At 36.1% G+C, this 25,294-nt stretch overlaps 2 protein-coding genes across 8 annotated transcripts in view; one reads left to right on the forward strand and one right to left on the reverse strand.

Moving 5' to 3' along the window:
* Positions 1-6,148, reverse strand: part of mRpL28 (mitochondrial ribosomal protein L28) — a 32,015-nt gene extending 25,867 nt beyond the window's left edge. The window contains 3 exon segments of the mRNA XM_076503112.1: positions 1,491-1,607; positions 2,249-2,446; positions 6,026-6,148. Of these exon segments, the coding sequence (XP_076359227.1) occupies positions 1,491-1,607; positions 2,249-2,427 (296 nt within the window). The 5' untranslated portion in view covers positions 2,428-2,446; positions 6,026-6,148.
* A 2,418-nt stretch (positions 6,149-8,566) lies between these two features.
* LOC143251846 (protein mothers against dpp-like) overlaps positions 8,567-25,294 on the forward strand; it is a 37,234-nt gene continuing 20,506 nt past the window's right edge. For 3 of the 7 annotated variants that reach the window (XM_076503113.1, XM_076503115.1, XM_076503119.1), the window contains exons 1-4: positions 8,574-9,113; positions 12,056-12,171; positions 13,765-14,016; positions 14,338-14,509. In XM_076503113.1, the coding sequence (XP_076359228.1) occupies positions 13,786-14,016; positions 14,338-14,509 (403 nt within the window). In that variant the 5' untranslated portion in view covers positions 8,574-9,113; positions 12,056-12,171; positions 13,765-13,785. Of the gene's footprint in view, positions 9,114-12,055; positions 12,172-13,764; positions 14,017-14,337; positions 14,510-25,294 lie in introns of all 7 variants that reach the window. The other 4 variants (XM_076503117.1, XM_076503120.1, XM_076503114.1 and 1 more) reach the window with 4 other exon arrangements.

Below are 25,294 nucleotides of genomic sequence, written 5' to 3' on the forward strand. Positions count from 1 at the left end.
AGGTTGGTTTCATTGCCTGATGCCACTGATTTCTCCAAGCCTGTTCCCTTGTTATAGGGATGGTTACATTGCCTGACTCCACTGATTTCTCCAAGCCTGTTCCCTTGTTATAAGGTTGGTTACATTGCCTGATCCTGCTGATTTCTCCAAGCCTGTTCCCTTGTTATAAGGTTGGTTACATTGCCTGACCCTGCTGATTTCTCCAAGCCTGTTCCCTTGTTATAAGGTTGGTTACATTGCCTGACCCTGCTGATTTCTCCAAGCCTGTTCCCTTGTTATAAGGTTGGTTACCTTACCTGACCCTGCTGATTTTTCCAAGCCCGTTCCCTTGTAATAAGGTTGGTTACATTGCCTGACCCCGCTGATTTCTCCAAGCTTGTTCCCTTGTTATAAGGATGGTTACATTGCCTGATGCCACTGATTTCTCCAAGCCTGTTCCCTTGTTATAAGGATGGTTACATTGCCTGATGCCACTGATTTCTCCAAGCCTGTTCCCTTGTTATAAGGATGGTTACATTGCCTGATGCCACTGATTTCTCCAAGCCTGTTCCCTTGTTATAAGGATGGTTACATTGCCTGACCCCACTAATTTCTCCAAGCCTGTTCCCTTGTTATAAGGTTGGTTACATTGCCTGATGTCACTGATTTCTCCAAGTCTGTTCCCTTGTTATAGGGATGGTTACATTGCCTGACTCCACTGATTTCTCCAAGCCTGTTCCCTTGTTATAAGGTTGGTTACATTGCCTGATCCTGCTGATTTCTCCAAGCCTGTTCCCTTGTTATAAGGTTGGTTACATTGCCTGACCCTGCTGATTTCTCCAAGCCTGTTCCCTTGTTATAAGGTTGGTTACCTTACCTGACCCTGCTGATTTTTCCAAGCCCGTTCCCTTGTAATAAGGTTGGTTACATTGTCTGACCCCACTAATTTCTCCAAGCCCGTTCCCTTGTTGTAAGGTTGGTAACATTGCTTAACCCCAAATGGAAAGAGTGAATTGTAGAACCTATTAATCAATTAATACAGTGTCACCTAAACCATCATATAATTAATAAGCAGTTTAACAGTATTTAAAAAGTTGGCATTGGGTGCTGCCTACAGTATTAGAAAGCAGTTCAAAATTGATGACAGTAGCAAACAGCCTTAGCAGCTATGTTATAACAAAGTAAGTTTGATGGTAATATTTTAATTATTGGATAACTGGAATAATAATAAATAGTAACAATCAGAAACCTTAACTTCAATTAGTTGCTACTTCTTATAAATTAATTTACTGTAATTTTGATGAATTAACACTAATCAATGTAATTGCTGTTTATAGGTAATCAATTACATTGACTAAATCACTTACACCTAATCTTGGCACTCAGTTGAAGTGATACATTTTTGAAAACAGGTTTAGTCTTTCAGAAAGTAAAGGCAAACTCTTTGAAACTTTCAATCAGACACACATGTAGAAGAATCTAGTTGGTAATTAAAACTGTTAAAAACCTACTTCTACGCCCGTGGTTTCCTTTTTTGGAAACCCTTGATAATTCCTTCTCCACCCCAGATTCCTGCATCAGCTTCCTTTGGGAAAATGAGAGGAATTGGAACATTTTCTACTCTCTGCCTGAAAATATAAATCAAACCTTTCACCATGTCAAATGTGTAATAAATCAATATGTTTTAAAATTTAATCTTAAGTGCAGTAAGTTGTGTTTTTTAAAAGGATGCAACAAGAATTATCTGAACAGTTGAGTTATCTGGAGAAAATCAGAAGATGTAGAAAATGTTTAAAGAAAAATCTGTCAACATTCAAAGCAAATATATTCCCTACAGAAATAAAAGCTTAGCTGGAAGTAAACAAACAGGTTACTCACAAAAAGTACAATTTAAATAAAGTTTAACAGTAATATGGATGATAAGGTCTGGCTTTATTTTGTTATTATTATTATTGAATAATTTTATTTTGGCTTAAAGGACTGAAAATTCAAGATGGACCAACAGGTTCCTTGTTGTCCCCAAACACTGTTAACCCTAAACAACTAACACAATAATCTCAAATTATAATAAATCACACATCACTAATTACACAGCCATGACATCAACAACAACAGTTTAAGTTTGCACACCACATTAAGGATCCAATCAGGAAGTTGATACTGGATGTGAAGTTCTCTTTTCAGCATGTGTTTTATTTAATCTTAACATGGCTCATAATAAACTTAACAAATATAATATAAATTATGATTAACAAATAAGAAAGGTTACCTTTCTCCAGTTTCTGGATCTTTCTTCCAATGGCCAGCAATACCTGGTTCTTCTCTGTAGTGAACTGGACTTGAAGGCTTCTCCAACTCCATTCTATGACGTTTATAATGCTCAGGTAAACGATCTAATATTCTGCCATATTTCCATCTTAAAGCATTTCTTGCTGATGATGCAGCCATAGCAATAAAATAATGACTGCTAAGAATGTATTAAAGAGATTCTATAAAATGTGAACACAAGGCCATTACCAACAAGAAAACGAATTCTTGTACTAGTATTATGAAGTTTTTATAAAACAAATTAAGTGCAATTTTCATGTGTTTTACTTACATAAAAATGATTAAATATTTCTAGTTCAAACGTTGATACATAAATTATATTTTAAATTTGTTATCACAATTTGTTCTGTGACAACAACTTTAGTATAAATGATAGAAATGTACCTATAAACTTTCATAGAAAGTTTCACAAAACAAATATCTATGTATATGTTACTGTAACTTATTAATCAACATTAACATTATTCTAACAAAAATATTTTACTAGAAGCAGATCAGTAAAAATAGCTATCCCTGTCTAGAAGTAACTGTTTATAAGTTTCAACCAACATGGGTGTTGTATAAAGATACTTCTACTTTCATGTGGGTGTGCCTTGTCACCTCACTCTATGTTGCAGTGTGTTGTATAAAGATACTTCTACTTTCATGTGGGTGTGTCTTGTCACCTCACTTTATATTGCAGTGTGTTGTATAAAGAAACTTCTACTTCCATATGGGTGTGTCTTGTTACCTCACTTTATATTGCAGTGTGTTGTATAAAGATACTTCTACTTTCATGTGGGTGTGTCTTGTTACCTCACTTTATGTTGCAGTGTGTTGTATAAAGATACTTCTACTTTCATGTGGGTGTGTCTTGTTACCTCACTTTATATTGCAGTGTGTTGTATAAAGATACTTCTACTTTCATGTGGGTGTGACTTGTTACCTCACATTATATTGCAGTGTGTTGTATAAAGATACTTCTACTTTCATGTGGGTGTGCCTTGTTACCTCACTTTATATTGCAGTGTGTTGTATAAAGATACTTCTACTTTCATGTGGGTGTGTCTTGTTACCTCACTTTATGTTGCAGTGTGTTGTATAAAGATACTTCTACTTTCATGTGGGTGTGTCTTGTCACCTCACTTTATATTGCAGTGTGTTGTATAAAGATACTTCTACTTTCATGTGGGTGTGCCTTGTCACCTCACTTTATATTGCAGTGTTGTATAAAGATACTTCTACTTTCATGTGGGTGTGTCTTGTTACCTCACTTTATGTTGCAGTGTGTTGTATAAAGATACTTCTACTTTCATGTGGGTGTGTCTTGTCACCTCACTTTATATTGCAGTGTGTTGTATAAAGATACTTCTACTTTCATGTGGGTGTGCCTTGTCACCTCACTTTATATTGCAGTGTTGTATAAAGATACTTCTACTTTCATGTGGGTGTTTCTTGTGACCTCACTTTATGTTGCAGTGTGTTGTATAAAAATACTTCCACTTTCATGGGGGTGTGTCTTGTTACCTCACTTTATATTGCAGTGTGTTGTATAAAGATACTTCTACTTTCATGTGGGTGTGCCTTGCCACCTCACTTTATGTTGCAGTGTGTTGTATAAAGATACTTCTACTTTCATGTGGGTGTGTCTTGTTACCTCACTTTATGTTGCAGTGTGTTGTATAAAGATACTTCCACTTTCATGTGGGTGTGTCTTGTTACCTCACTTTATATTGCAGTGTGTTGTATAAAGATACTTCTACTTTCATGTGGGTGTGTCTTGTTACCTCACTTTATATTGCAGTGTGTTGTATAAAGATACTTCTACTTTCATGTGGGTGTGTCTTGTCACCTCACTTTATATTGCAGTGTGTTGTATAAAGATACTTCTACTTTCATGTGGGTGTGTCTTGTGACCTCACTTTATGTTGCAGTGTGTTGTATAAAGATACTTCCACTTTCATGTGGGTGTGTCTTGTTACCTCACTTTATATTGCAGTGTGTTGTATAAAGATACTTCTACTTTCATGTGGGTGTGTCTTGTTACCTCACTTTATATTGCAGTGTGTTGTATAAAGATACTTCTACTTTCATGTGGGTGTGTCTTGTCACCTCACTTTATATTGCAGTGTGTTGTATAAAGATACTTCTACTTTCATGTGGGTGTGTCTTGTGACCTCACTTTATGTTGCAGTGTGTTGTATAAAGATACTTCCACTTTCATGTGGGTGTGTCTTGTTACCTCACTTTATATTGCAGTGTGTTGTATAAAGATACTTCTACTTTCATGTGGGTGTGTCTTGTTACCTCACTTTATATTGCAGTGTGTTGTATAAAGATACTTCTACTTTCATGTGGGTGTGTCTTGTTACCTCACTTTATGTTGTAGTGTGTTGTATAGAATGAAAACTACAGAATGCAGTTCTTATAAAAATAAGTTTCATCAAAATTTCACAACTGTATACTGTAATTTTTGTTTTATATACATGTGAGACAAGTTCTTACAAATATCTCTAGTTTTATACCTGTGAAAAGTACAGATCGGTACTCTGAAATAGAGGTTCCATTTTATTATTCCATACCTCTTAAAATAAAAAAAAATTGTAACAATCTATTTACAGATTGTATCTCCTGAACATGAACTTATAGTATTACATTAATAATATAGTCTTATATAGCTTAATATCCTTTAAACAAGGAGAAAATATGTTATTCTGGCCCTTTTTTTAAAATGCTATTTCACGTTATGTTTCGCTTCATTTGTATATCACAATCACAAGTACAAAAATATTAATTAATATAATAATGCTGTCATGATACATTATATGTAGCAACATAAAGTTAGTTTAAATACACAACTAAAGGACTTAACAAGTTTTATGTTAGTAGCAACATAGTTTAAATAGACAACTAGGAGCTTTACATGTTTTATGTTAGTAGCAACATAAAGTTAGTTTAAATACACAACTAAAGAACTTTACAAGTTTTATGTTAGTAGCAACATAAAATAAGTTTAAATACACAACTAAAGAGCTTTGCAAGTTTTATGTTAGTAGCAAAATAAAGTAAGTTTGAATACACAACTAAAGAACTATACAAGTTTTATGTTATATTTGTAAATACACAACTAAGGAGGTTTACAGGTTTCTGCTATGTTTGTAAATACACAACTACAAAGGTTTACAAGTTTTCTGCTACATTTGTTACAGTTCGTAATAACTCTTCTTTCAATGTGAATACAAATGTGAAATACTCATTTATACTCTTACTCTTAAACATTAAACTTTCCAATCTTCAGTTCAGCTTCATGTCCAGTTTCGACATACACAAGTTATAACTAATAAAAACACACAATACAAATTATTTTTGATTAACAATTAACTACCCAGTTTTTCTCAGATATTAAATCTAAACTATACTACTTAAGTGTGTAGTTGTTACTAATCTCCACTAACTACTATACAGTAATACTAACAGCACTATTACTAGTATAAACACCAACGACTACTGTCAATAATGATGTTCCTAAATACCACATTATTCATATTTTTATTGGTACCGTACTATTAATATGAAAGATAAGATGACGAACAGCTAATATCAATACACCAGTTCTAAAGCTCAATAAAAGTAAATTTAAGTGCAATTACAATGTACACTATTTGATAAATGAATGAACAATTTACAGATCTTGAAAAATAAAATACATCTATGCTTATCAATCAATTTAATAAATTACCAGTTCCTAATCTCTTACTAAAGAGATTATTCTGCTCTTTGATAATATTCTAGCAGCGCCATCTGTCAAAGAAACGAATTCCTGCGAGAAATCCAAATATGGATAAAAATTAGTAAGCAAAACACCCAAACTGTGTTATAAATAAGCATAATACAAAGAGAACTATGACACTCACATTATTTATGAGTCAAATTTAAAGCATTAATGATCTGAAAAGCAGATTTTGTTTACATCCGGTTAACAAAAAGAACGAAAAGTTGGTTTATATATGCAAAAACGGCTCGTTTGGGTTGAGAAAATATTTTACTCAATTTTTACTCAATTTTGAGAAAAATATTTTCTTAACCCAAACGAGCCGTTTTGATATATATTTCTCTACAAGTGGGTTTTCTCGACATCACTGAAAAGTTGGTTTGTTTTGAATTTCGCGCAAAGCTACACGAGGGCTATCTGCGCTAGCCGTCCCTAATTTTGCAGTATAAGACTAGAAGGAAGGCAACTAGTAATCACCACCCACCGCAACTCTTGAGTTACCTTTTTACCAATGAACCTTTGATCGTAACATTATAACGCCCCCATGGCTGAAAGGGCAAGCATGTTTGGTGTGATAGAGATTCGAATCCGCGACTTGAGATTACGAGTCGAGTGCTTTATCCATCTTGCCATACCGAGCCAAAACAAATATTCAATATGATTTCGAGATTGTGTTATAACGTAATGAGAACTGTGATGAAGATGGAATAGCTCGTCAGAAGAGCCCCCTGTTAGTACAGCGGTATGTCTACGGACTTACAACGCTAAAATCAGGGGTTCGATTCCCCTCGGTGGGCTCAGCAAATAGCCTGATGTGGCTTTGCTATAAGAAAACACACACACACACACAGTCGTCAGAAGAATTATTTAGGTTATAGAGAAATGGTGTTGTTGATTTCTTAACGTAGAACTATGCAAAGCTCACCACCTTGTCTAATATTTGCTCTTTTCAGAATATCAATCCTCAAAATTGAGTATTGTACGCCCATAAATATTTACTACTGATCCAATGTATGAGTTTTCTTACAGTAAAGCCACATCGGGTCTCTGCTGTGTCCACCAAGGTGAAATCGAAACCCCTGATTTTAGCGTTGCAAATCCACAGACTTTTCGCTGTCCCAGCGGGATACCTGATACATTGGAAAAACAAACTGAAATACTATTCTTTTTAATAAAGTAAAATAGTAAACATTTCAGTAAAGTATAACAACATGTTGTTTTGGATTTGTACATAATATCAAAATTATTAATAATTTAACATTTGAATGGTATTTCTTTAAAATACTCCTGATACAAATTTTACTGTTTTTACAAATTTGGACATCGTGATCACTTAAACAAAAGTTGTATGAATATACTTAGGTAAAGACTTTATAGAATTTTACCTAAGGGTGTTTTGTAACCTGTTCTTTCGTTGGGCGAGTTCCTTTAAATTATTGTATTAAAATAATGCGAAGTTCATTCAATGTAAGATAACAAATTAGTTTATTTATCCCTTATTGTTTACTACATGATGCTGTCATCTTTATGCATTTCTAGCTCCTATTTCACAGTCAACATTTACTCTTTAATGGGACTATAATTAATGTCAAATAAACTCATTTATACAATAATTTCTCGGCTAATTTGTCGAGTAATTGAATATATGCCGTAACTGATGCTGATCTGAAAACTTTTCAGTCACTGAACAAATCGAAAACAACTTATTGCTTCACTGATTCTCAAATTTATAGTGCACACTTGTTTTTAGATTTTTTGCAAAGCTTCTCGATTATTAACATTATAAATCTTCTGGAACAGAAGCGTTGCTAGTCTCTGGCATAAGAGGCTCGTGCCCTCAAATCCTCTGTTGATGTCTTAAAAATTAAATTTACAAATAATGATTGATGATATACTGAAACATCAAAAATTCCATAGTCCCGGAACAGAGACGTCTATAAATGCACTTTCTAAATCACTGTGTTAGTAGCTCTCTCTAGAAAACTACTAAATTAAGAGATTGAAAAGATAGCTCACAACACATGCTATAATCAAATTATTTTACAGTCTTATCACAAAATGTTTCACTTTTAAAAACCTTCTTTGAATATATTATTTATAACTTATAACTTTATTAATATTCGTTGTTCTTCTTTCAACTGGTGTGGAAGCCACTGCAATAAAACTTACTATTGGAACTGTGAGGCGAGAAATTATTTTAATTATTTCATTCAAATTCCTTTAATTTATAATGGGGAATTCTAAAATTTTAATAAAACATTCATCCTAAGCTCCTAGTATTATTTTGAATTGTTTATTGACGGTTACACCACGATATGTACCGAAATTTATTTATTTTAAATATTTTGTTCAAAGCTTCATAAGGAATATCTGTGTATAAGCGACCTTAATTACGTAGTGATAGAGGTAAAAGGAAGACAGATAGTCCAGTTAGCGATGGAACTTGAATTAATTAAAGTTATAGATAAGCTATTAAAGGCGCCATCTAAAATAACTTTTTTAATTGTTTACATATATACTTGGTGTTTGTGAAAGTATATTAACACACAGTAGTAGTTTTATCATGAATAAGATTGGATAACTATATGTATAGTTATAAATTATAATTATATTTAACACTGGTGACGTGCAAGATTATTTGTTAGAAGTGAATTTCATAATATATTTAGAAATTTAAACGACTATGCGATCTTTATTCCAAGAAATCATTGATGTTTTAAGTGGGTGATTAGTATGATTCATGGGGCATGCTCAGTGTGTTGATTTTTACTTATTCACAAGCTGAAAACCGAATGTAAAAACAGATAAATACAACAAATTCTGTAATTTAATGATCTATCTATTTTTTTATTACCGCAAGTAAAATTTAAATGACATTTGAATCAATTGCTTTTTTTTAAAAAAAAGAAGCACGTTTATAACATCTTTACTACACGCCGGATTCTCAGACATATGGTCGCCACCTACTTACCAGGATTCTAGGCCTGATGTGTATGGAGGATATAATGGGGAAGTGACGTTGAGTGAGAAGTTTGATATCGTTGTATAATCAAAAGTAAGATAAAACATAGTTTTTCTTCTTAGACTTTCTGAAGTCTAATATTGAAATAATTTAAGTATTGTAGTAAAACTAAATAGCATAATATTATATATATATATATATGGATTTAAAGTTAGTGTTGTAATTAGGTATAATTATGAAATGACACTACCACGGTATAAGTACTATTAGTATTACCACCAATGCAAATATTGAGAATAGTGATACTTATTATTTATTGGTATTACTACTTCCACTACTAAGTATGATGCACTGCTTTATCTTGTATAACTTCAAGTCAGCCACTACTGTGTAGTTATACTATAATATACAAGTTTATTAGTTGTGCATACAATACAACAAATAGTAGTAGTAGTATTAGTGCAGATATTATTAATATATTTAATTTTCATACATTGTGTAAAATATTAACTTCACATTTAATTGACAACAAATGGAAGATGTTTTTAGATCATGATTTTTTTTATTTAAATACAAAATTTTTATTTGAATTGTCTAAAATTTGGCAAACTAAATTTGCAAAGAATAGGTTATCTTATAATGTTATAGTCTATATTATTATATGTAAATTTGTCTTCTGTCTGTTTCTTTGAATTTATATAGTCAACTTGGTACTAGTAGAAATATTTTGTTAAGCCAATAAAAATATGTTGCCTAGTTTGCACCTTTTTTCAGATTTTTATTTCATTTCTTTAGTAGTTCCTGTGTGTTTTTTTTTATTTCAAAATCATATGAATCTGTGGTTTTTAGTAACATACCTATAATTTAAGGAGAATGTGGGACTTGTTGGTCCAACCAATCTACTGAACTTTAAAACATTTAAAGCCAATTCATATTTACCATGCCTTCCTTTAAATTGATGAACACTTTCCATAGAGTTGTAAGGTGCAAACCTTCTTGTTACATCTGTATTAACTTATGTCTGTATTCAGTTATAACTTATATTTTCTTTATAGTTTTATTAACTGCATTAGTTTTAATTTCTTTAATTATTTTGTAGGATATTTGTGTCCATTTATATGTGATTTTTGGACTGTAGGTCTTTGTTGTTCTAGTTTGTTATGTAATTTATTTCTTGTTATTCTTGTATGTGAATGAACATGATTGGTTCATATCTATGATGGTTTACAATTTTCATAATATTTTTTGGTTAATTCTATTTCATTAGCTTCATTTCCTCTTCATAACAAGAAACCCTCTTGACATCAAAATGTATCAGCCATTCTGAGATGTATCTTCATTTCCTCTTCATAACAAGAAACTCTCTTGACATCAAAATGTATCAGCCATTCTGAGATGTATCTTCATTTCCTCTTCATAACAAGAAACCCTCTTGACATCAAAATGTATCAGCCATTCTGAGATGTATCTTCATTTCCTCTTCATAACAAGAAACCCTCTTGACATCAAAATGTATCAGCCATTCTGAGATGTATCTTCATTTCTTCTTGATGACAAGAAACCTTCTTGACATCAAAATGTATCAGCCATTCTGAGATGTATCTTCATTTCCTCTTGATGACAAGAAACCCTCTTGACATCAAAATGTATCAGCCATTCTCAGATGTATCTTCATTTTCTCTTGATGACAAGAAACCCTCTTGACATCAAAATGTATCACCCATTTTGAGATGTATCTTCATTTCCTCTTGATGACAAGAAACCCTCTTGACATCAAAATGTATCAGTCATTCTGAGATGTATCTTCATTTCTTCTTGATGACAAGAAACCCTCTTGACATCAAAATGTATCACCCATTCTGAGATGTATCTTCATTTACTCTTGATGACAAGAAACCCTCTTGACATCAAAATGTATCAGCCATTCTGAGATGTATCTTCATTTACTCTTGATGACAAGAAACCCTCTTGACATCAAAATGTATCAGCCATTCTGAGATGTATCTTCATTTCCTCTTGATGACAAGAAACCCTCTTGACATCAAAATGTATCAGCCATTCTGAGATGTATCTTCATTTCCTCTTGATGACAAGAAACCCTCTTGACATCAAAATGTATCAGCCATTCTGAGATATATCTTCATTTCCTCTGTTTCTCTTTGACTGCTGGTCATTCTTGTGTGTGTGGGATTATCACAGTAAGGAATGTTGCTTAGTTTTGAAAACCTCAAGGAGTGACATTATTTGCTGCTATCTTTTGAAATGCTGAGTCATTCTTTTGTGTTAGGATTATCACATTAAGGAATGTTGAACTTAGTTTTGAAAACCTCAAGTAAATGTGACACTACTGTAGTTAGTTTTCTATTGTTACCATTTGACTACAGAATTGTTTGAACTACCTATATGTGTGTGTGAGAGAAGCCTGTTGTAAATGTGGAGCTTACTACTGTAGTTAGTTTTATATTGTTACCATTTGACTACAGAATTGCTTGAACTACCTATATGTGTGTGAGAGAAGCCTGTTGTAAATGTGGAGGCTTACTACTGTAGTTAGTTTTATATTGTTACCATTTGACTACAGAATTGTTTGAACTACCTATATGTGTGTGTGAGAGAAGCCTGTTGTAAATGTGGAAGCTTACTACTGTAGTTAGTTTTATATTGTTACCATTTGACTACAGAATTGCTTGAACTACCTATACGTGTGTGTGTGTGAGAGAAGCCTGTTGTAAATGTGGAAGCTGACTACAGTCGTTAGTTTTATATTGTTACCATTGGATCTCATATTCTAGTTTTATCAGTAGTATACCATAATAATTCAATAGGTTTGGTGACTTACCAGTACTTTGTGTATCCTTTAATATGAATTACTGAGGAAAAACAAAATGTGTTTTAATTATGTTTCAGTGAAAAAGTAACATAGGTTATTTAAAGTAACATTTTTTTGAATTAATTAATTTCAGATATGTTTTCAGTAAACTCCCATTATTTCTCCTATTGATTTTGCAATGTTGCATATTTTTCTTCCTTTACAGGATCTCATCCTGAAGGAGAAGAAACTTTCTACATGTGTTAACTATGAGATATCTTAGATAACTATCCCAGATCACTTCTTGATTTGAGACGCACTACATTGGAAGTAGAAAGAAGGGTAAATAGACATAGAAATAAGTAACTTATGACCTTATTACTCACTTTGTCTGTAAGCAGTAATATCAGTGTTTGTATTTATATCAGCAGTTCATTATAGTTTTCCAAGAGTTAAAATAAATATTCTATGCTGCATGAGAGACCTATGTGGTAGCAATAACCCTGTATGAGTGACAGCCAAGCAGTCCTGTGAGGTAGTTGTGTATGAGTGACAGCCAAGCAGTCCTGTGAGGTAGTTGTGTATGAGTGACAGCCAAGCAGTCTAGTGAGGTAGTTGTGTATGAGTGACAGCCAAGCAGTCCTGTGAGGTAGTTGTGTATGAGTGACAGCCAAGCAGTCCTGTGAGGTAGTTGTGTATGAGTGACAGCCAAGCAGTCTAGTGAGGTAGTTGTGTATGAGTGACAGCCAAGCAGTCCTGTGAGGTAGTTGTGTATGAGTGACAGCCAAGCAGTCCTGTGAGGTAGTTGTGTATGAGTGATAGCTAAGCAGTCCTGTGAGGTAGTTGTGTATGAGTGACAGCCAAGCAGTCCTGTGAGGTAGTTGTGTATGAGTGACAGCCAAGCAGTCCTGTGAGATGGTTGTGTATGAGTGACGGCCAAGCAGTCCTGTGAGATGGTTGTGTATGAGTGACGGCCAAGCAGTCCTGTGAGATGGTTGTGTATGAGTGACGGCCAAGCAGTCCTGTGAGATGGTTGTGTGCGAGACTGACGGCCAAGCAGTCCTGTGAGATGGTTGTGTGTGCGACTGACAGGCCAAGCAGTCCTGTGAGATGGTTGTGTGCGAGACTGACGGCCAAGCAGTCTGGTGAGATGGTTGTGTGCGAGACTGACGGCCAAGCAGTCTGGTGAGATGGTTGTGTGCGAGACTGACGGCCAAGCAGTCTGGTGAGATGGTTGTGTGCGAGACTGACGGCCAAGCAGTCTGGTGAGATGGTTGTGTGCGAGACTGACGGCCAAGCAGTCTGGTGAGATGGTTGTGTGTCTTGAGACTGACGGCCAAGCAGTCTGGTGAGATGGTTGTGTGCGAGACTGACGGCCAAGCAGTCTGGTGAGATGGCCAAGCAGTCTGGTGAGATGGTTGTTATTGGTGTTAAATTTTATTTTGAACACAAACAAGTAACTGTTTCAACTTCTATAGATCATCATTGAACTAAAAATTTTCCATTGGGTTCCTTGTCAGTGCAGAATAACTATCTTCATTGTAATTGTATGTATTCAAAGAAGTCTAAACATTTCACACTTTTTATTTTGTTCAACTCAACCAAAGTTTATGCTTGTTTAGTACTTACCACAAAATGGTTTGGGTTTAATTTAGATCGCAGATTGTAGTACGAGGGACTTCCATGTATTTCAACTTGTAAATATTCAGTTTCAACTTGTGTTTGTGATATGAATGAATGAATGTTTTGGAAAGGACTGTTAAATATCTTTTCCCAAAACAATCACACTATGTACTGAATGCCAAATAGTTTTGGTAAGACACTTGGTGACTTGATATCATATGTGATTGTCGTATGACTTGCTGTTCTGCATATTCACAATTGTTTTCAGATATTAAACCTCTTAATTATAGAGCAGTCTTTGTTGTTTGATAGGTACAGTTGTCTCATGTGGACATGTCTAGTCTCAACAGTCTCTTCTCCTTCACAAGTCCTGCAGTGAAAAAGCTGTTAGGCTGGAAACAGGGTGATGAAGAAGAAAAATGGGCTGAGAAAGCTGTAGATTCATTAGTGAAGAAACTAAAAAAGAAGAAAGGTGCCATTGAAGAACTAGAAAAAGTCTTAAGTTGTCCAGGACAGCCCAGTAAATGTGTAACAATTCCTCGGTCTCTAGATGGCAGGCTGCAGGTAAGTTGCATCTGAACCTTATTGACTGTTTTCAGTGAGTGTCACAGTATGTATACAGTATCATACTTATTACATTTGTGTCAGTTTACTTAATTTTCTTGTGTTTGTGTCATTTATACTGGATGTATAATATCTTTTGTTTAAAAAGATTGTCTATGCTTCCAAAAGTATAATTTTAAGTAAAATGTAAAACAGTATTCAGTATATAATTACAGGATTGTTTGAGGATGGCCGGAAGCTGGCTGATAGAATCACATAGAAATTTGGAAATTTGAGAATAATGGAACTTTAAAGTTTACAATATTTGTTTTTATAATCTAGGTATCTCATAGGAAAGGACTCCCTCATGTTATTTACTGTAGAGTTTGGCGTTGGCCGGACCTTCAGAGCCACCATGAACTAAAACCTTTGGATATTTGTGAATTTCCTTTCTCTGCAAAACAGAAAGAAGTGTGCATTAATCCATATCATTACAAAAGGATAGAAAGCCCTGGTGAGATCTCAGAGCTGTTTGTTAATTTTGTAAAAATTAACTTTGTATTTGAAACTAATTATCATACTATCAGTGTACATTATCTTTTCCTTCTATTGATGATAGAACCATTTTGGCCTTGAATTCCTGTAGATGGGCAGCCTTGGGGTGGCCCCCCTTGGCTGGTCCACTCGGGCTAGGGTCAACCAAGTACCAGTATTGGATGTTCTCAACAGGTGTTGTGGACATTGTATCTGACGCTGGTGTTTGGGTATAGTGGGTGGGGTTAGTGGGCACCAAAATTCCCCTTTCTATATTATGGATACACCAAATACAAATCTAAATAAAATTGTGATAAAACAGTCGATAGGTAAATGACCATGTCTTAAAGATTCTGAGGAGCAATCCTTACCATCTGTACCTTATTTTCTTATATTACATTCACTTTCAGACAAACCTATAGGGCAGATGTCTCTCTTTTTCATTCAGAAGGGACTAGAGGGACTTGCTGGCTCTCCAAAGTCAGTAAAGTAGCTTCGATCTGATGGCATATTGGTGGAAACATCTCAACACAGTGAACTCCTTATTCAAAGGCAATTGGAGATATACCTATTGAGGTTACACTTCATGCTACTTTATATTCATCATGAGGAGTTATTGTTGAGAGGGATTTGAAGAACATCTCAGAGTCCGAGATTCTCGCTGGTTTCTCCACCCAAGGAGTTTCTGCAGTGTAGCGTATCTCTACTCACAAAGATGGAATCATGATGCTGACCAGTGTCCTCATTCTCAAATTTATGTCACCACATCAATCTGCTACCATCAAGGCAGGTTATCTTAATTGCAGAGTACGGCTGTCTATTCCAAACCCTCTCCGAAGTTTCCAGTATCAGCTTTTCAGTCACTCGAAGACATGTCGTGGTTTCTTTATGTGTACTCGTTGAGGTGGCAAGGACCATGATGCCTACAAGTGTGAAATGGATCCTCATTGCATCAATTTCAATGACTCTCACCCATCCTACTTTTGTTCTTGCCCTAAATGGTTGGAGGAAAAACAGTTGCAGCATTTGAAAATGATTCATAACATTACCTATCCTGAGGCTCGAAAATTGCTGTCCTCCACCTCATCTCAGACGTATGCTGCTGCACTTCATTCCACAACTACAGTGGGAGTACAAACAGATCTCTCTGTGCCTCCAAAAGAATTGTTCTCCAAACTAGTGAAAAGTCTTTTGACCTCCGTGGTTAAAGAAGTTGATGAATCAACTTCAACACCCATTTCTGTCCCTTACATACATTCCAACAAACCCCCAGATTTATATCCTTTGGTTCCAGGTACAGGCACTTCCTCAGATACATCTTTTTTTGCCACCCCAAGATGCAAAACAATCATTCGTTCATATCCTTAATCACTGGAATTCCCTTCCAACAGCACAGACCTGCCCATTCGACCAAGGGCAGGATCCGTGGAGGTTAATGGACCTCCTTCGAATAAGGACAGTGAGGAAAAAAGATGTGGTCGTAAACGGAAGGGTTCCCCACTCAATTCATTTACATGTAAATGAAAATGGCCACCCTCATACAATGGAACTGTCGAGGTTTACATTCTGATCTGGATGACATCAAAACACTGATTGCTTCCTACCATTCTGTACGACTTTCCTTACAGAAATATTTCTGAAACCTATTGATATAGTCACCTTTTGGTGATTTTCTTTGTACAGAAATATAACAGGCTGTGTGATGGACGGGTGGCATTGTTTGTTAATCAGCATGTGCCCACTCTGTCTTTGCCACTTGACACACCCTTGGAAGCCGTAGCCATCTGTGTTTTTTTGGGTCTTACCATCACTGTTTGTTCTCTCTGCCTGTCACTTGGAGAGACATATGATCAATCAGACCTTGATGTTCTCATTGAACAGTTGCCATCTTCCTTTTTAATCCTGGGAGACTTTAATAAACATCATCCTCTCTGAGGAAGTGCTGATATTGATAGGGTGGGTTGCTCTGTGGAGTGTATGCTTTCTGATCACAACCTTTCTCTTTTTATTACTGGTTCTTCTACTCATTTTCATGCACCTAGTCAGTCCTTTACCGCTATTGATCTCTCAGTTTGCTCCCACTCACTATTCTCCCACTTTTCCTGGAGGGTTGACAACAATAATCTATGAGGCAGTGATCATTTTCCTATAATTTTGAGAGAGATTGGCCATAGTGGATGCCACCCAACTCAAGTGCCCCAGTGGAAGCTGGATGAGGTAAACTGGCCCTCTTTCACTGCACTCGCAGAACTTGATCCTGCCATCGTCTGTAAAGCCATCAATAGATGACTGTGTGGAAGTAGTAACTGACTGTGTTATACAAGCAGCTGCTCAATGCATTCCTAAAATCTCGACACGTTTTCCACTATATCCTCATCCATGGTGGAATCCTGCCTGCCACATGGCACTTAAGGCTCAAAAAGGGGCCTGATATACTTTCCGTAGATATCCCACACTCTTGAACCACATCGCTTTCCAATGGGCCCGTGCACATGCTCGGTGGGTAAGATGTCAAAACCAGAAGGAATCTTGGATTAAGTTCACAACCAGCATGTCTTCTACCACCAGTTCCAAAGTCATATAGGACAAGATTTGAAAGATCAGTGGGCAATATAATTCTGTCCCCCTCTTGATCTTGCTCTCTGATGGTGAGGAAGTAGCTGATGCTCTAGGTGAAAGCTTTTGCCTGGTTTCTAGCACTTTGCTTCTTCCACTTTCTTAGCCATCAAGACTTGGGCAGAGCAGTCACCTCTTTCCTTTCAAGCTGATTGTCTCTATGACTATAATCGTTCCTTTAAACTGATGGAACTCAAACCAACCCTTCATCAGTCTGACAGTGCATTGGTTGGATCTGATGTTGTACACTATGACATACTGTGCCATCTATCTCCTGTTTCTCTTGCTATTAATCTGGATCTGGCAAGAGAATGGTTTTCCTGATGCATGGTGCCAGGCTATTGTCCTAACTTTCTCTAAGCTTGGGAATGATCCCAAAATTCATTCAAACAATCGTCCAATTGCTTTGACGAGTTGTCTTTGTAAGACCTTAGAGAGGATGGTTAATGCTCATTTTGTTTGGTTCCTTGAATCAAAAGACCTCTTCTCACCCACTCAGTGTGGGTTCTGATGACAGTACTCCACTGTGGACCACCTGATTCAACTTGAAACATCAATCAGAGAAGTCTTTCTAAAACGATAACATCTTTTATCAATATTGAGAAGTCTGATAATACAACATGGAGGTACGGCATTTTCTGAGACCTCTATATATGGGTTGCGTGGCCATTATAATGGACAGGAGATTCCGATTTCGTGTGGGTTCGACACTTTCCCTTTCTTTTCTACAGGAACTTGGAGTCCCTCAGGGCTGTTTTCTGAGTGTCACACTTTTCAGTATAAAAATTAATGCCATCACTGAACAACTTCCTCTCACTGTTGCAAATGGGCTCTATCTCGACGACTTTCACATCTCATGTCAGTCATCATATTCAAAACAGACTGGCCCATTTCTCTTTAACATCTACTTCCATCCAGTTTTGCTCGATACCGGGCCACATTTGTATTCGCAGGAACAAGCTTGCTGACACCATAGCTAAATCTATCTGCTCTGGCACTGTTACCTCTCTGCCTGCTTCATACATGGACTATGGTCCTGTATTTGAGGTTTGGCTCCATGCCAGTTTGCAGTCGACTTGGAGTGAGCAACACGAAAACAAGCTTTTCCAAATAAAACCCTATATTGGTATTCAGCCGTCTTGCTTCCATAAGGATCAGAAAGAGGAAGTTGTTCTAACTAGACTACGCATTGGTCACAATTTTTTAACTCATCCTTTTCTTTTATCAATAAGCCACATTTTACTTTCTTGTCATCATTATGACTTTCAACTATGGCACCACTTTAAACGTGTTCTGTCCCAAGGTTTGTACATAACGTTAGACAGTGCTATTGGTGTTGGTGACACTGTCCACCTTGGTAATGTTTTTAGTTTTTTAAAGTCTATTAATCTTTTTAATGCCATCTGAGTTTTTAATTTATACTTTACATCTTTTTAATGTGGCTCGCTTTTAAAAAAAACAGTTCATCTAGTTCAATTTGAAATCAGAAACTGGCCTTAACATTAAATAACTCGAAACCAGGATGGAAAGGCCAACTTCAGGTGACTAATACTGCTGTTTGAACTACCCGTTAGTCATCCTGGCGAGTTATTGTTACAATTTTACTACACATTTTTTAAAGCTTTATTACTTTCCTTTTTTAAAATGGCCATAATGTCAAATAACTTGGAACCAGGACCGGAAAGGCCAACTTCAGGTGACTGACAGTGGTTTTTGTACTTACCTGTTCGTCTTCCTGGTGAGTTATGACAATTACAATTCTGCTACAGAAAGTCCTTTACAACTTGAATTGCTATAATTTTTCTTTTAACATTGTAAACTAGATGTAAACACCAGTTTTATGTTACTTATGTTTTTTTAAAATTTGTTTTGTTTCACCTTAATTTACTTTTATGAATTTTACTAAATTTACTATTTACTTTTTACCAGATGTTTGGTGCATATAGCCTAGCTGCTTTGTGCCATAAAACACTAAATCAACCAACGAACCATTTGTATTCTCAGCACCTCACGAGGTACACGTGTAGGTTTACAGATGGAAGACCACGAACCATTTGTATTCTCAGAACCTCGTGAGGTACACGTGTATGTTTACAGATGGAAGACCACGAACCATTTGTATTCTCAGCACCTCGTGAGGTACACGTGTATGTTTACAGATGGAAGACCACGAACCATTTGTATTCTCAGCACCTCGTGAGGTACACGTGTATGTTTACAGATTGAAGACCACGAACCATTTGTATTCTCAGCACCTCGTGAGGTACACGTGTGTGTTTACAGATGGATTAAAAGTAATGGTTTAAATACCAAAAGCTGGCAAAATATCAAGAAACCAGTAATCCTAATAAATGTAATTGCAGATGTATCCTCAAGATGGCTGATATGGATATTAAATTTTTGATTAAAATGAAGTACAGAACAATGTTTTCATTTTCTTAGGTCATCTTCAGGTTAGCAAAGAGGGTTTGCAACTAACCGTTGCCAAGTATGTCTTACGGACAAGAGTATAAATTGGTACAGAATTGTAGGGGCGCTGCAGTTGTATATTGGGTTATTAATTAGTATAGGTATAAAGGTGTTCCTTTATATTGGCTTAATTTTGGTTTTAGTTGTTGTATTAGTAGGCCTTCTTTGATTTTGCATTTTTTTATATTTGTTTCCCTATTTAGTATTTGGATGTTTACTGTGGTTCTGTTGTGCTTATTTAACTTGCAGTGCTTAAAAATGTGTGAAGGTGTTTTTTGTGTTCTTTGAATCTGGTTTCCATTTTTCTGCTTGTTTCTCTGATTTAAGAGTTGTGGCGGTTGTTGCATTGTATTTTATAAATAATGTTGGTGTGATGTTTGTCAGTGTAGTTTTTACATAGTATTGACTTTAGTTTTGTGCCTGGTTTTTGAATAAATTTGGTGTTTACTGGAATGTTGTGTTTTGTTAAGTTTTTTTCCAAATATTGGTTATTTGTTTGCTGATATCAAGAATAAATGGTATGCAGCAATGTCAGGTTTTGTAGTTTGTTGTATCTTGGGATTTATTGTTGTTTGTTTGTTGTTGGTATAGGTGTGTGTGTAATTTTTTCCACGGTTTTTTGGGTTTGGTTTTGTTGTGTTGACAGGTGAACTTCAAGTGGGGTTAGTTTTCTTGTGTTGACAGGTGAACTTCAAGTGGGGTTTGGTTTTGTTGTGTTGACAGGTGAACTTCAAGTGGTGTTTGGTTTTGTTGTGTTGACAGGTGAACTTCAAGTGGTGTTAGTTTTCTTGTGTTGACAGGTGAACTTCAAGTGGTGTTAGTTTTCTTGTGTTGACAGGTGAACTTCAAGTGGTGTTAGTTTTCTTGTGTTGACAGGTGAACTTCAAGTGGTGTTAGTTTTCTTGTGTTGACAGGTGAACTTCAAGTGGTGTTAGTTTTCTTGTGTTGACAGGTGAACTTCAAGTGGTGTTAGTTTTCTTGTGTTGACAGGTGAACTTCAAGTGGTGTTAGTTTTCTTGTGTTGACAGGTGAACTTCAAGTGGTGTTAGTTTTCTTGTGTTGACAGGTGAACTTCAAGTGGTGTTAGTTTTCTTGTGTTGACAGGTGAACTTCAAGTGGTGTTAGTTTTCTTGTGTTGACAGGTGAACTTCAAGTGGTGTTAGTTTTCTTGTGTTGACAGGTGAACTTCAAGTGGTGTTAGTTTTCTTGTGTTGACAGGTGAACTTCAAGTGGTGTTAGTTTTCTTGTGTTGACAGGTGAACTTCAAGTGGTGTTAGTTTTCTTGTGTTGACAGGTGAACTTCAAGTGGGGTTTGGTTTTGTTGTGTTGACAGGTGAACTTCAAGTGGTGTTTGGTTTTGTTGTGTTGACAGGTGAACTTCAAGTGGTGTTAGTTTTCTTGTGTTGACAGGTGAACTTCAAGTGGTGTTAGTTTTCTTGTGTTGACAGGTGAACTTCAAGTGGTGTTAGTTTTCTTGTGTTGACAGGTGAACTTCAAGTGGTGTTAGTTTTCTTGTGTTGACAGGTGAACTTCAAGTGGTGTTAGTTTTCTTGTGTTGACAGGTGAACTTCAAGTGGTGTTAGTTTTCTTGTGTTGACAGGTGAACTTCAAGTGGTGTTAGTTTTCTTGTGTTGACAGGTGAACTTCAAGTGGGGTTTGGTTTTGTTGTGTTGACAGGTGAACTTCAAGTGGTGTTTGGTTTTGTTGTGTTGACAGGTGAACTTCAAGTGGTGTTAGTTTTCTTGTGTTGACAGGTGAACTTCAAGTGGTGTTAGTTTTCTTGTGTTGACAGGTGAACTTCAAGTGGTGTTAGTTTTCTTGTGTTGACAGGTGAACTTCAAGTGGTGTTAGTTTTCTTGTGTTGACAGGTGAACTTCAAGTGGTGTTAGTTTTCTTGTGTTGACAGGTGAACTTCAAGTGGTGTTAGTTTTCTTGTGTTGACAGGTGAACTTCAAGTGGTGTTAGTTTTCTTGTGTTGACAGGTGAACTTCAAGTGGTGTTAGTTTTCTTGTGTTGACAGGTGAACTTCAAGTGGTGTTAGTTTTCTTGTGTTGACAGGTGAACTTCAAGTGGTGTTAGTTTTCTTGTGTTGACAGGTGAACTTCAAGTGGTGTTAGTTTTCTTGTTGACAGGTGAACTTCAAGTGGTGTTTGGTTTTCTTGTTGACAGGTGAACTTCAAGTGGTGTTTGGTTTTCTTGTTGACAGGTGAACTTCAAGTGGTGTTTGGTTTTCTTGTTGACAGGTGAACTTCAAGTGGGGTTTGGTTTTGTTGTGTTGACAGGTGAACTTCAAGTGGGTTTCTTGATATCACAAATTAATTGCAGGTGTTTGTTTTTCCTCTTTTCTTTGTGTTCAAAGTAAAATGTCTAACTACAAAATACATAAATAAAACATTTCATGTTTTGTTTCAGTAAGTTTTTCTTCAGTAACAGAACTCATCAATTGGACTGAATGATAAAAGATTCTATGAAATCCCATACATTCCAAAATGATATATTTACCTGTCTATACACACAATAACTATTCTGTCTTTGAGAATTTTGATATACTATTAGCTTTGAGCTACCTCACTCTTAAACTGTGTTTTAACATACACTGTACTGTTCTGTCATGTCATCAGTGTGTAACAATAGCTCTTTACCAATAGAAGGGTGACACCTGCTCCATCTGCTGTATATCTCCATAAGTGCTTGTCATCACTGTGTAACAATAGCTCTTTACCAATAGAAGGGTGACACATCCTCCATCTGCTATATATCTCCATAAGTGCTTGTCATCACTGTGTAACAATAGCTCTTTACCAATAGAAGGGTGACACCTCCTCCATCTGCTGTATATCTCCATAAGTGCTTGTCATCACTGTGTAACAATAGCTCTTTACCAATAGAAGGGTGACACATCCTCCATCTGCTGTATATCTCCATAAGTGCTTGTCATCACTGTGTAACAATAGCTCTTTACCAATAGAAGGGTGACACATCCTCCATCTGCTATATATCTCCATAAGTACTTGTCATCACTGTGTAACAATAGCTCTTTACCAATAGAAAGGTGACAGATCCTCCATCTGCTGTATATCTCCATAAGTGCTTATCATCAGTGTGTAACAATAGCTCTTTACCAATAGAAGAGTGACACCTCCTCCATCTGCTGTATATCTCCATAAGTGCTTGTCATCACTGTGTAACAATAGCTCTTTACCAATAGAAGGGTGACACCTCCTCCATCTGCTGTATATCTCCATAAGTACTTCTCATCACTGTGTAACAATAGCTCTTTACCAATAGAAGGGTGACACATCCTCCATCTGCTGTATATCTCCATAAGTGCTTATCATCAGTGTGTAACAATAGCTCTTTACCAATAGAAGAGTGACACATCCTCCATCTGCTGTATATCCCCGTAAGTGCTTGTCATCACTGTGTAACAATAGCTCTTTACCAATAGAAGGGTGACACATCCTCCATCTGCTGTATATCTCCATAAGTGCTTGTCATCACTGTGTAACAATAGCTCTTTACCAATAGAAGGGTGACACATCCTCCATCTGCTGTATATCTCCATAAGTGCTTGTCATCACTGTGTAACAATAGCTCTTTACCAATAGAAGAGTGACACATCCTCCATCTGCTGTATATCCCCGTAAGTGCTTGTCATCACTGTGTAACAATAGCTCTTTACCAATAGAAGGGTGACACATCCTCCATCTGCTGTATATCTCCATAAGTGCTTGTCATCACTGTGTAACAATAGCTCTTTACCAATAGAAGGGTGACACCTCCTCCATCTGCTGTATATCTCCATAAGTACTTCTCATCACTGTGTAACAATAGCTCTTTACCAATAGAAGAGTGACACATCCTCCATCTGCTGTATATCCCCGTAAGTGCTTGTCATCACTGTGTAACAATAGCTCTTTACCAATAGAAGGGTGACACCTCCTCCATCTGCTGTATATCTCCATAAGTACTTCTCATCACTGTGTAACAATAGCTCTTTACCAATAGAAGGGTGACACATCCTCCATCTGCTGTATATCCCCGTAAGTGCTTGTCATCACTGTGTAACAATAGCTCTTTACCAATAGAAGGGTGACACATCCTCCATCTGTTGTGTATCCCCGTAAGTACTTGTCATCACTGTGTAACAATAGCTCTTTACCAATAGAAGACAGACACATCCTCCATCATTGTTTAGTGTGTATTAGGTTCATTAATGTCTTCATCTTAACCTTCTTGTATATGGAGGGCTTTCTCTTTCAGAATCCAACCACAAGAGTGATGATTTTGATTTTTTTTTTTTCATCTGTATGGCTCGTACTATACTTCTCTTTATCTGGAGAGACCCCAGTTTTCCTCTTTTAAATCTCTCTGTGGTTTTGATATCTCAGGTTTGTTATGTTTTTTATCTTTCACCTATTTATTTTGATTTTTCGCATTTTTTATTGTATGTTATTATATTATATTATTTTTTATTATATGCCTCTCATGCTGTGAATCATTTGGTTTTCTTCCTTCTTTAGACTTCTGTATACATGTTAACACACTTCTGAATCAGTTGTTTTTTTAACACACTCAAATGCATCATCCTTCTTGACTCCAGGGTTCCTTTGCTGTAGCTTATGAAAGTTCCTCCATTCTATTCTTGGATTTCCTTGAACCATTTTGAAAGGATGATTCTCTGTTTGCAGTAACTCTTTCTTGTATCAGTTTTCTTGTCTTTTTTTTTTTTTTTATCCATTTCTTTCTTTACCTATTCTCCTTTTATCTGTTTTCTGAAGCCTTAGATTGTGATCCTCATAGTTTTTCTGAAGATACACAGTTGGTTCTTTTCAATACCCTTACATGGGTTTCATGTTCTGTTTTGTCCCTGCTTACTCTGTTGTAGGGACCTTCTGGGACATGATTCTGTTTGTCTGTTCCATTCTTACTTCTGTGAGCTCTCTCCAGTTTCTATTCTTCATCCTGCATTGTTAGGTTGTGTTCCCAACACTGCAAACTTACTTCTAACACCAGTCATATTGTTCCACCATCATTTCTCATCTCTCCCAGAATCTTTACACATTTTTTACCTGCTAAACCCTCCATCACTTTTCAGTCTCCCATTATTTTTGTCCCATTGTTATGTCCCCAGTGTAAAATATTATACTTCATGACATTTTGCTTTAAATTTCATTCTTTAAAGTGAGTTCATCTAGCTTTTTGCAATTACCCACTGGCTCCTCTTCTCCATCAATATAGGGTTCTATCCATCATGTGAAGAGATGTAAGGATTAGTCTCAGAGGTTAACATTTTATTCACATAATGTTTTTCTAAGAGACACATTTTCTTTCCTTTCCATAACTCATGTACATTGTTTTTTACCTTCTCTAAGAACAAAGTTAATTTTAAGTAAATATACTTATGAGGAATTTACTGCTCTTGAAGGATGTGTTTCTGTCCTGTTGGTAAATGTCACATGCAGTAGGAATGTTTATGCTAAACGTGTCCCAGGTGGGATGTACCGAAAGACTAGTGATGTGTGTTCAATCTGAAAATCATGTTCACAACAAATAGTTAATGTGTAAAATAAGGAAAGCTTTAGAATTACTCTAACAGGTGTAAGAAAAATGTTAACTTCAGTTAACTTTATAAAAGTTACAGTTTAAACACTGAAAGCTGACAAAATACTTAAATTCA

This window comes from Tachypleus tridentatus, chromosome 6 (genome assembly GCF_004210375.1).
Source record: "Tachypleus tridentatus isolate NWPU-2018 chromosome 6, ASM421037v1, whole genome shotgun sequence".
NCBI classification, from domain to species: Eukaryota; Metazoa; Arthropoda; class Merostomata; order Xiphosura; family Limulidae; genus Tachypleus; species Tachypleus tridentatus.